At 38.3% G+C, this 12,039-nt stretch overlaps 1 protein-coding gene across 4 annotated transcripts in view; it reads right to left on the bottom strand.

The window, feature by feature from the left end:
* Nucleotides 1–788: 788 nt before the first annotated feature.
* Nucleotides 789–12,039, bottom strand: part of WNT7B (Wnt family member 7B) — a 92,715-nt gene continuing 81,464 nt past the window's right edge. For all 4 annotated transcript variants that reach the window (XM_085522713.1, XM_085522720.1, XM_085522722.1 and 1 more), the window contains one exon: nucleotides 789–4,067. In XM_085522713.1, the coding sequence (XP_085378839.1) occupies nucleotides 3,588–4,067 (480 nt within the window). In that variant the 3' untranslated portion in view covers nucleotides 789–3,587. The remainder of the gene's footprint in view (nucleotides 4,068–12,039) is intronic.

Genomic DNA, 12,039 nt, shown 5'->3' with positions numbered 1-12,039 from the left:
AACTTCCTGCCGATCTATTAACAAGTTTCCCATGATGTAATTAGAAAGAAGGTGCAGTGTTTTCTTTGGCACCTGTGGATAAAATGCTGTGCATACTTATACTGCTGTAAACTCAGGGCAAATCAGTACATTTTAATGAAGTTATTTTGGACTAAGTTCATGTAGAACTTGGCTATGGCTTTATCTATAGCTGGATATCTTCCCTGAGGGGCAAATACAACAAAGGTTGTACATTTTCTTTGGATTTCTTACAGAAATACACCATTCTGAGCATTAAGTATATTGCTGAAACTGACCAACGCTAATGCTGTCAAAATCTTTTAGGTCCTGTTTAATCTGGGTTTTCAGATGTCTGTAAATTACTTGAATAAGCTGGAGAGCTAGAGCAAATGCAAGCACATACAAGAGGCCTTCAAGCTTCTCCTGTATGCCTCTATTTCCTCTGTGTTCACTAATCTGTAATGTGAGATTCATGGAAGATAAGTGTTTTGGAATCTGAAGCCCCACCGCTACCAATGAACATTTCTATCCATTTCATTTGAGACTGTGTAATTCTCTGGTTACACCAAAGCTGGTGCTAGTTCTCACTCCACTGTACCATTGGTGTAAGTAGATGGCTCTGGACTTTGGTGTCAAACACAGGAGAATCCACTGTTACTTCTCACAAACACAAAACCTGCGTAGAATTTGGAATCTGGATGCCATTTCTCATCCAGAGAAGCCCTTGCCTAAGGCTTTTCTGCCTTTTCTTTGTTTCTAAGTAAATAATGAACAAAAAGAAAGAGGTCTAGAAGGGGAAAAAAATTAAGTTTTAATGGAAACACATTTCATCTTTTTTTTTTTTTTTTTTCCTGCTTGCCATAAAACATTAACAAAGTAAACAAATTGATCTTTGTTCTTATACTCTTTAATAACATACAGTATTTTAGTTTTGTCATAGCTAATGTATGGTTAAACCATACTATGTTGCTGGTCACATTCAAACCTCAATTGTCACAATTCTTTGACATCAAACTACGTGGGTTTTTTTTTAAGAAACGTTGTGTGTAACCTACTCTGTTCATAAACACATTTGTAAAAACTTGTCTTTTTTTTTTTTCTTTTTCAGTACAGTAGTGGTAATGGTGTTTTCTCATCAAAACTGCTTTTTCTTGGGACACAGTTCAAAACCCATGAACTTCTGTGGTCAGCCTCTGCTTTGTGCCATACAGCAGTACCTTTCTGAATGCTGCACCCCTACATGAGCAGAGCTTTTTTAGGATGCTCTGAAACATTATACTGTAGACAGATAATTCAGTTATAGGATTGTTACGATGGTGAATAACTGACATAGCTGTTTGAAATAGAGGTGTGTAAAAAAAAAAGATAGCATCACTTTGGTCCACTTTTCAGAGTGGCTGGTGTTATAATATATAACCTTTTTTTCTTCTTAATGCAGTGTAGTTCACAATAATTTAAAATACTCTATAGACATTTAAACGATATACATTAATATAACTTAATTGGATTCTTCAACTGTACTTAACAAATACTATTCTAATATATTTACAGTATCTAGTACCATAAGACTGTGCATTACTGTGCTTGGGAGCTTTATTTGCTTCCTGTCAAGAATGTAGTGAAAGTACAGTATTTCACTATTATTCAACAACAGTCCCCATGAATCAAAGGAACTTTAAATTATACAGAGTGACCCTAGCATTTGGGGAGGGGCCCAGCTTCCTTTTGTGTAGTTGCACTCGTTTATGCTGAGTTTGAACCAGTGGTTGTTATTTAGAAACCAACAGCAATAACAAAAATGCACAAGTGCTTAGCGTTTTGGTTGCCCCATAGGTGACACATCAAAGGAGTCTGATTTTCAGGGGGTAAGTGTCTCTGTCAGAAAGGCAGGTCTTCACGAGCAGTCAAACTAAGGTCCCTGTGCAGCTGGTTTCTTTTGATAGTACAAGCCCATAAATTTGGGGGTGATCCTAGATTATTCACATAGTCAGCATGGGAGCTAGCAGGGCAACAGCTTGGGATCCCTGCTGCAAGCATGTGATTATATGATTAAATGGACTGTATTGTAATGGATGTGTCTGTGTTAGAATCATTGGGTTTTGCAGTAGTAAAACATCAGATGGGGTGGTTTGACACTTGGACTAGATGATCTTTTCCAACCTTTAATGGCTCTATGATCAGATGATTTTTTTTTTTTTTTTTTTTAATCTTTCAGAGGAAAAAGACAAGTGAATTAAAATTGGACACTGTTGTAAAAAGTCCCCTACTTTCTTAACATTCACACATTTACCAGGGTTGTGTTATTGCCAACCTTAGAATAATGATGACACAATCTAGTCCACGTTTTAGCTTTCTTATGCTCATGAATCCATCATGACTCACAGGCTGCAGCAATACGGTGTTCAGCCACCATATATTTATTAACTTCTCAGCTGATACTGAGCTGGTAATTTTTAAAAAACTATTGCTAATCTTATGTTTTAACTGTTAAAGGCAAAGTTTAATGCTTGTAAGATCCTGCCAGTGCATTTGACTGCAAAGCAAAACCTTTGATGTTTGTTGAAGCATTTATTTGTATCCCACAACTCCCTGCAGAGAGCTGAGGGTAGGTGCTCCATGCCTGAAGCCTGAATCTAAAAGAGTCACTCGTAGTCAGGAGGCAAACGAGAAAGTCTTCATCAAGCATTTGTAAGCATCAGCTTAACGTGATCTTTTGCTCAGTTCTGGTCATTGCTTAAGGCCTACAGAATTCGAACTCTCTACTAGAGGAGTGACAACAGATCAGTAGCATTGAAGAACTTAGGGAGAACCAAATACAAAAATCAAAAAGTCAGAGTTCCAATAAGTTTACATTTAGTACAGAATTAAGACATAACTACCCGTTAGTGCTTAGAATTTTTTTTATGCTATTTAAACATAAATAATTATTTTTAATGTTCATTCAAAGAGTTCCAGTGTCACTGGCAGCTGATGTAATTTTGTGAACTTTATTTTTTCAAGCTGATAGTGGAGTATTTCCGCCACAGGTTTTATCTCCCCACCAGTTGTGGTTTTCTCTCTACCTGCTTTCTTATAAATTTAGGGTTTTGCAGCAAGACTGCTTTGTTCTAGTCAGTGAAGATTTTGTTTCTTAAGAAAAACAGAAGTCTTTATTTGCACAGGGCTTGGTGTTTCTGTCATAAAATCTGAGAAGGTGTCTTTTTATTTAAATTTTATGGGAGCTGCAACGCCATCAGCTTCTCTGATATGTATAACGCTTACTAGGAGAACTCTACAACACCCAGATTGTAGCTTAAAAAAAAAAAGAAAAGAAAAAAGGAAAGAAAAAAAGAGAGAAAATGTTTCATGTAGTTGTCAACATCACCTTAGTCCTGTTGTCCAAAGCAGTCACAACAGTCAGCCAGCCAAAATGCACCATCTGTAGAGGTGTAAGTGGTGGGGAGGGATTGGTTTATGTACTGGTTTGTGTTTGTTTTTGTTTTTTTTCCCAAAGAAGATTAGATGTGCAAAATGATGCTGTTGTCGTTTGTTGTCCTCCACTGTCTTCACTGGTGGCGATTTGCTCTGTTCGTTTGTGCACGATGCCGTTATTTGCAGGTGAACACCTCTGTCCGCTCGCTACAAGTGTTGCACTTCACAAAACAGCACCAGTGGAATTTGCAGTTGCACTGCCACACCTTGGTGTACTGGTGTGTGTTGTAACCTCTTCCGCAGCACATCATGTCACACCCATCCGCATTGGGAGAGGTGCGGTTACAGAGTCGTCCCTGGGTGCCAACACTTCCTGTGGAAGCATCTTCCTCACAGTAGTTTGGTGACTTTTCAATGTACACTAAATCTGTTTCCATTGGTTTCTGGTAACTCTTGATCTGCTTGATCTTCAGGAAAGTTGGCTGTCTTAGTCTACTGGCTCGCACCACCTCCACCTGTACTGCAGCGTTGTATTTCTCTTTCAAAATATATCCAATCTCTCTGAATTTAGGAAGTGTGGTCCAGCAGGTCTTGGTTGTACAGGAACCTGAAACTCCGTGACACTTGCACTCCAGTTTCATTCTCTCTTCAAGCACCTACATGCACAGATATTGAATATTGTTACCATGGGAACATTACATTGCAAGCTCACCTAAGACTCAGTCTGTTCAGTTCATGTTAAAGGTCATTAAAGTGAGTAGAAATTTTCAATGCATATTTTTAAAAGTGGTGTAAGATTGAATATTTAACCTTAATAGCCTTAAGTAATGTTTAAATAATATTTTAAAATTTTGGCCAGTTTTAATATTTGCAGAACAATATATACTATGTAGGTAAATAGGCATTCATGTTCACTGAGCAATTAAAAACTTTGCCTACACCAGCAATGGCAATAGCAGCATACATATTAACTACTCAGCCCATAGAGTGTACTATCAACTTTAAAAGCAGCACTTCTTGCAGTACCCAGCCCCATTTCACAAAAATGTTCATCCATAAGAATATTTTTTGCCCCAGGGCAATGGTTGTGCAACAGTAGATGATGTGAAATTCAACATAGGGCCTCACTGAGCTGTGAGCCAAAGAGAAGAAAGAGCATTTATTATTGCTATTGCTGTGTAATGTCTAAAAATACCTCCTTCTCAATATGGATGTGCTTTCTGGGCTTAGTGAAGAGGTTGCCACCAGCCCCTGGAGGTGGCTGACCCAACATCAGGTGTGCCCTAGAAGAAATCCAAATGCCTTCCCCTCCCTTGCATGCCTTGAGGGGAGACAGGCCTCAAGAAAACACCTCTCTCTTTTCCTGCCCTTATGCATGACCACGACTGCACTCACAGCCACCATTAGCTTATGAAAGTCAAGGCCTAGAAACAAAGCAAGCTGATCTTTCCCCTTTGCACTGGGATCCTAACAAGGAAATACGAGCTACTGAGCTTGTCTTGAAATATTACTGATACTACAGACCATCTCCTATAGCGGTTTCATTGCAGATCCCAGAACATGACTGAAATGGGCAAAGGATAAAAGGGCCGAAATCTGAGTACAATGGCATAATGAAGTAGAAGGGAAGTAAAAAATGCTTACTGCTTAAGAAACTGGCCTTAAAATAAAAGCTGAGCAGATCTGGTTATCCCTGCAAATAGAGGGCACCCTCCTGAGTTGTTTGAGCTTCAGTTAAATTGCATGTTTTGTATTTTTACCAAATTTCTGAGGTTTCAGTATTAAAGAGAATATTTAGTTTTAATTCTGCCTTGCCAACATACAGTAGGAAGTACAAGATAGCTGAGCATCCTAGTTAAAAATACCTTAGACTTTCTGGAACCATGGGCTTTCCTAGGCCAAAGTCCAGTCAGTTCTTCAGTGCTCACAGGCAAAAAAAAAAAAAATCTGATTTCCAACAAGGATGACTGGCTTAGCAAAGAAGATCCTACAGCTGCAATGGTCTAAAAGGAAAATCAGCAAGGCTATGATGAACTGCTTTCTATGGACAAATTTCTATGGACAATAAATTGCTCTCTCTGCTTAACTGTCTTCCCAGCCAGAAAGATTGCCACCCTCTGCCATGGCAGCATCATTTCAGTAGCAGCAAATAGAAGGGTGCCTTATCAAATAGTCCAGGGTCCATCAGGACTCCTCTGACTCTTCTTTGTGCATGTGCAGGAGGATGTGATGGTTCGAGGTCTCCTTCCACTGCAAAGAGGATTACAGTCCTGTTCTGCAGATTCTGATATTGAGATGCCCATTATGTTTCTATTTACTTTTTTTTTTAATCATTATTATTGCTTATGTGTTTCACTGATACTGCTGAAATACATTATTATTAACCAGACTGATTCTATGACTCTCTTCCAACTACTGCAAACATTACAAAAATAGTACAAAAATTTGTAACAGAATGTGGACGGAAGCAACTTTCTTTACACCACCATCACAGAGCACTACAGGATGTAAAAACTTCCAAGAAAGCAGCAGCAGTGGGTCAGATCCAGCACACCTTGTGTTCCTCTTCTCCCTAGGTGACGGTTCTTGGTGAAGGGCAACCTTGTGTTTTTGTATGCATTCTATCAGGCTTTGCATGTGTGTGTGATGTCCAGTTTTTAGTTTGAAAGGCAAGACCAGTAACTTGCCCAGACAGCAGAAGGAGGCAAAGCTTGTAAGGCTCCTGATTCCGTGGGCTAGGCACTCTGGACACTGCTTTGTGAAGCCTTGGTGTCTCTCATTGATATGCTTTCCTTCTACTACCAAGAGTATCATTGTTTCTAAAAAGCAAAGATATTACCCATTCTGGTGTCCTACATGCTATCTATGTGTATGTATGTTTATACATATGAGCATGTCTATCTACTGTGTGTACCTATGTGTATTTTGTTGAGACACTACCTTTATTATACAACACTGTCCGACTTTGTTTTTGTTTTCTGTTTTTTGTCACTCTGGAGGTTCAGTTCCATGAGTCATTTTGTTGTACAGAAGTCAGACTCCTCTGCAGTATTTTTTCAAATATTCCTGATTTTTATGATTGTGGAAGAACCAGAAAATGCAAACCATACAAGCACAAAAATCCCCAGAAGTTTCAAAATGTATTAATTCATGATCCTGAAGCCAATCTTTCAGGTTTGGGGTTTTTTTTTTTTAATTTTTTGGAGGGCTTCTCTCATGAATGTGGAATGCTTGGGATTACAACACTGAGCACAGGCCCAATCATCAGGTAGTTAAATTCCTGAATGCTATAATTTGTGTGCCCACAGTCAGCTGTGGGTATAAAACTGTGCCCAAAAACTTGGAGGTCAGGGAATGTATGGCTCAAACTTAGCAGATTTGAAGTAAGACTTTTTTTTTCCTTTTCCATACAGATGCTGCTGAGAGTTCCTCTTCGCTAGCAAGCTAGCACACTCTGGCTTTTCCTGAGGTATGGCCATAAGGCCCCATGGGATACCATAAGGAAATCCTTGAGAAGGCCCTGCTGCTTCTACTTTGCACCTTGCCATTTAGACAGAAAGCTGTGCCTTTGTTGCTGGGATCTCAACAGCTTCTCATTCTCAAGGTGCCATTGGGCCTAACAAAGGTGGTACCATTTTGTCCTGACAATGCTGTGATAGAAGAGTGGCCAGTGTTTTCTTTCTGTGTGTCCCTCCAGCCTAGTTTTTCTCAGAAGAATTCCCATCAGAGTTCTGACCCTGAGCCCTGAAGGTACTTATTTACTCAGATCTGATACATGATGCTGAGGTAGGTGCCTGATTAAAGATTGAAAATCATTAGCTCATATGACCCACTTATTCAGCAGTTTCATTTGTCATATGTCAGCACCTCGTATCTAATCTCAAATAGTTTACAGCAAGATCTACTTCCCAAAGCAAATTCCCATCATTGGACCATGCTGCCTCAGTCTAATAGTAGGAACATTCTTTATGTCCATTTTCCACATGCAGGCCCACTCCCACCCCAGTAAGATCTTGCCAAGTAAAATTTTCTAACTGCTGCTACTTTTCTAAATGAATTGTGAAATATAATGTTAAAACTTTCTTATTCCACATATTTTTATATCTATATAAATCATACATTGAAAGTGCAATTTGAGGGTTTTCCGCTGCCAGTTAAGTAGAAAAACCTAGCAAAGACTGAAATAAAACAAAATGATACGCATGAAAAGAAACTCCTTTTTTCAAGTTCCATATCTAGACCCAACTGTATAACATCAGATACAGTTTCTGTACATATTAAAAATCCTATCTGGATAAAATATGTAAAAACAATAGTAACATTTTGTGTGTGTTTGTTTTGGCTTGCCTTTTCTGGTTTGTGTTTTTCTTAGTGGAAATGCACATTTTTGGGCCAGATGTTGAATGTAACAAAATCCATATTACTTTTTGACTGCAGTATCAAAAAGAAATAGAAGACTTTAAGAGTTTTCCCCATCAAATATGCAAGTAATCAACTTTTGCTTTGGGTAATACCAGTGCCCAAAGAGACAGATTTTGGTCTTACGATGTCACCATCCCTTTGCATACTCAAGCAGCTGCAGCCACAAGAACTTACAGCTTGCCAGTGATGAGTGGGCATCAGCAAACTTTAGCCTCAGTGCAGCCTGGGGTCCAGTACTGCTGTCGAAATACTGACCTCATGAACCCATCTGGGTAACAAAACTGGATTTGGGGTTGTTCTGTATGCTTTTTGTATTCATTCATTATTTGTTAGGGTATTTTGCTTTTTTATTTTTTATTTTTTTTTCTAAATTGGAAAGCTGAGCATCCTAATATTAGTAGGATATAATGCTACTTCTCTAATACAAATGTTCTGAAAATATTCTTATTTAATAGCTGTTGAGAGAGCCTAAAATTGAGCAGCTTATGTCATATTTCATCAGGTTCTGCCCAGGTCTGGTGAAGAGAGGGCATAGTGAAGCCAACAAGAGTGAAGTTAGCAAGACTGGTGGTGGTGTTTTGGCTGCATATTTTAATTTATGTTTCTGTGTAAGGCTGCTCAAGGTGATGAACTGACTTATCATGTTTATTCCCTCTCTTATTGCATCCAGATTCTTCTTATTGTTTAGTTTGATGGGAGCAAGGACCTTTGCAGTGGAACAGTACCCAGCCACAAGATGGCTTTTCTCTGGCACTGGCCAGAAGTCATCAGGACACGGGAACCTCTGACCTTCTGAGAGGCATGAACTGACCTCCTGCCCTTCAGCAACCTCCCTAGGTAAAGCATTCACCTACCTAGGTAAAGCATTCAATCCCATCGTATTTCCACTGAATACCCTGCAAAGTGAAAAAGGCTGTTGCTTTCCCTACACAAGTTCCCTCCCTGGCCAGCAGGAATATAAGCCTGGAATTCTGAGAACTGTTGGCCATCAGATGAAAGCCCCTAACACTATGATTGACCATAGAAACTTGCCCATCTGGACATCTTCCTTACCTTCTAGAAGAGAAGAGAATAGCTAGGTGCTATTCTAAGAGAAGAGAATAGCTGCTTTTTTGAGCAGAAAACTGCTGCAATTGATTGAATTCTCTGAAAAGTATTTTCAAAGGGCAATATTGAAAAAAGCAGAAAACTCAATGAGCACCCTTTAAATCATCCTCAAACTAAGTGCGATTGCATTATTTCACTATCTTTTTCCATGGAAATTTCTGTAAGGCTTACAAGGAAATTTTTAATCATTATTTTAAAGAGAATAAAACACTTCACTGCTGGTTTTGGTGTGTCAGGCAAAGAGATGTCATGTTTTGAGGGTGTGCAGTAGTATTTTACTAGATAAATTATATGTGCATCTTGTATACATTTCATGGTATGCATGGGCATGCCCATTTTTAGAATAAAACCATTTAACAACTTCTAAAATATTTGGCTGTTTCCCTCCTCTAATTTTAAAGCAATACATTCAAAATGTAGGATAGTACCAGATGTAGCTTCTGGCAGTCGACATTAAGGGTGTGTTTCTGGAAGAAAAAAATAGTCTAGTAAATCCAGCCCAACTGGAAGCAGGAGAACTATTCTCATGAGATTTTGAGCCAAAGCTTGCATACTCAGGGCATATGGATAAGCATTAGTTATCCACCTAACCCACCCAAGCTGTAACACCAAACTTTTTGAAGCTGGATTTATATCTGTCTGTAAATCAGTTTAAGTGGGAAAGTGGAAAGTATGCCATTGAGCACAATTATCTAAAGCTTTTATTTAGATTGTGAGATATTCACACAATGGAAGTGCAATGAAATAATGTTTCTCTTTCAGAAAGAGTTTCAGTAAATAATGGGCTCGGGGCTGTAAAATCTGTAAAGTCACATTCTTAAATCACAGAAATGACTTAGGAAATAAAGTCACATTTTTAAGAATATTTTAGGCTCATAGAAGAGGAAAAATTGATAGTTTTTACTTTTGAAAGTGGGATTCAGTCTCCTCTGCAATTTTATAACATGTATGTCATCCAGAGTTTGGGGATTGTTTCTGATACTAGAAATACTGTTAGGTGACTGTAAGGTCACTTTACAATGGGTTAAGGCATACTAAGCATCTCACCGAAGCTAGTTTAGTAATTTAATTATTACAGGTGGGGTGAACTGAGCAAAAACTTTCTTACATATTTTATGAGCCAATGGTGCATATAAATTTATATATAGATATATACAATGATGTGCACACACACAGCCTATTGTTATCTGTATGTGTACATGTGTATTATATTTAATGGTGACTAACAAATCACTTCATTAGCTGTTCTACTGCCAAAGCTGGTCAGCAAAAATCTCTTCCCTGTACTGTAGTTCTGTGGTGCCAGGAACTGTGAAAACTAGTCATGGGTCAGATGGAATTATTGTCCCAGGTAACTGAATAATCTCTTGCAAATAGAGTCTGATTTTATTTTTATTTCTATCCCCACTCTTACAGCTTCAAGTGTAAAAGAAGATGTTGTCATCTTCTAGGCATTCCAGAAAAACATGAGAAAATCCATTGACATTACAAAGGAATAAATATTGGGATGGTACCAAGCTGAGTTTCTAGCATTTGATGTTATGGGTGTGTCTCTGGAAGATAAAGAAATAGGCCAGTTTTTGGGTTTTTTCCACATAACCACAATCATTATCTATTGTAAAAACATAAGTGATTGATGAACTGTTAGAAACATTTCTTGTCTTCTTTTTAGTAAAAGCTATGATCTGCTACCAATTTGTCAGCTTTTGACTTCCCCACCCCCTTAAAAACAAACAAACAAAAAAACATGTTTATAGTTGGTATTCATCATGAGTGCCAGTCATTGTTTTGAAGCTTTCAACAAAAAGTTTAGACTAACAGCATGTGTGCCCGGATTTTGCTCTCTCTATGTTCATTTGTCCCAGAATAAAGACACTTTTTCTAAAAATACATGATAGAAAGCTGTCTCGTAAAGCAGCATCAGAGCTTACTTGGTTTTGTTGCTATTTAATTTTTCATTACTCTATCAAAGTTTTGCCCACAAATCTCTCTGTAATCATTCAGATTTACAATAAACCATTCTTTCTCCTTTTTGCAGTAACGTTTGCATTAGGCATATGCTAGTCTTCCCTTGGAGGGTTGTTTTCATTTAACACATTTGTACTTTCCATTCTGAATCACAGCAGCCACTTAAAACATGATGGTGAAGTTAGCTGCTTTATTCTTTAACGCTGCATGCAACTATCTTACCACAAAGCATAAATCTTTCATTGGTAGCATCTCATGTCACCAGGAATCACTAAGCATTTATTTTTTCCAAATGGCACCAATGATAAGTTTATGACATTATCACTGGGGCTTTACATTACAAATGAAGCTTCACAGGCTTCACATTAGCTGAAACTATTGTTAGAAATGCAGTGCAGAGAAATTAAGGGATGCGGTTTTTTGAGCAATTAGGGGATCCATTCTTTCCAGTCACCTGAAATTCTCTGAAAACTGTCTGCCTTTTCTAAGCAGTACATTTTTGGTGTTGTGTTGAGCATCTCAATCCTAGAATCATGTTTAAAAACCCCCAGAACTATTTTCCCCTCATCTCCTTGTCGTGTTTGTGTAGTTATTTATGCACTATGTTGTTCTTTTCTCAAAGAGAAATTCCTCAGTACTCTATTTTTAATAGCAAAATGCTATTACTGAGAACATGCTTTGAGAGAGCACAACATTATCTACACCACTTGAGCTACAAATGCTTCTGACCCCTAGGCATGCTCAACAGCTCTGTGACATGCACTGGGAGAGACTGGAAAGGGGCAAAGATCCATCCATGAATAAATCCACATAGGGAATAGGGAATGGAACATCCAAATAATTGGTCCAATTGACCAATCTCCTGCATGATGATTCTAGAAGTGATTTTCTAGGCATCTGGCAGAGGTTGAATGGAATGATCAAGACCCTCCCACTGCTTTCCGAGCAAAATGGGAACAACTGCATATGGGGTTGAAATCTCTTTGAATTCTTTCTTCCTGCTGTTTCTGTATTAGCAAATGAGTAGATTTATTGCCTAAATATTGTCAGTCTTACACAGTTCTAAAGAACAATTCAGTATGAACTGAGTTAGAACTGTGAGCCTTAGTATTACGGATGGAAACGTGGTCT

Source organism: Coturnix japonica, chromosome 1 (assembly GCF_054131305.1).
Source record: "Coturnix japonica strain WE chromosome 1, WE-NBRP24, whole genome shotgun sequence".
NCBI lineage: Eukaryota > Metazoa > Chordata > Aves > Galliformes > Phasianidae > Coturnix > Coturnix japonica.
This window is presented reverse-complemented; position numbering and strand designations above follow the sequence as displayed.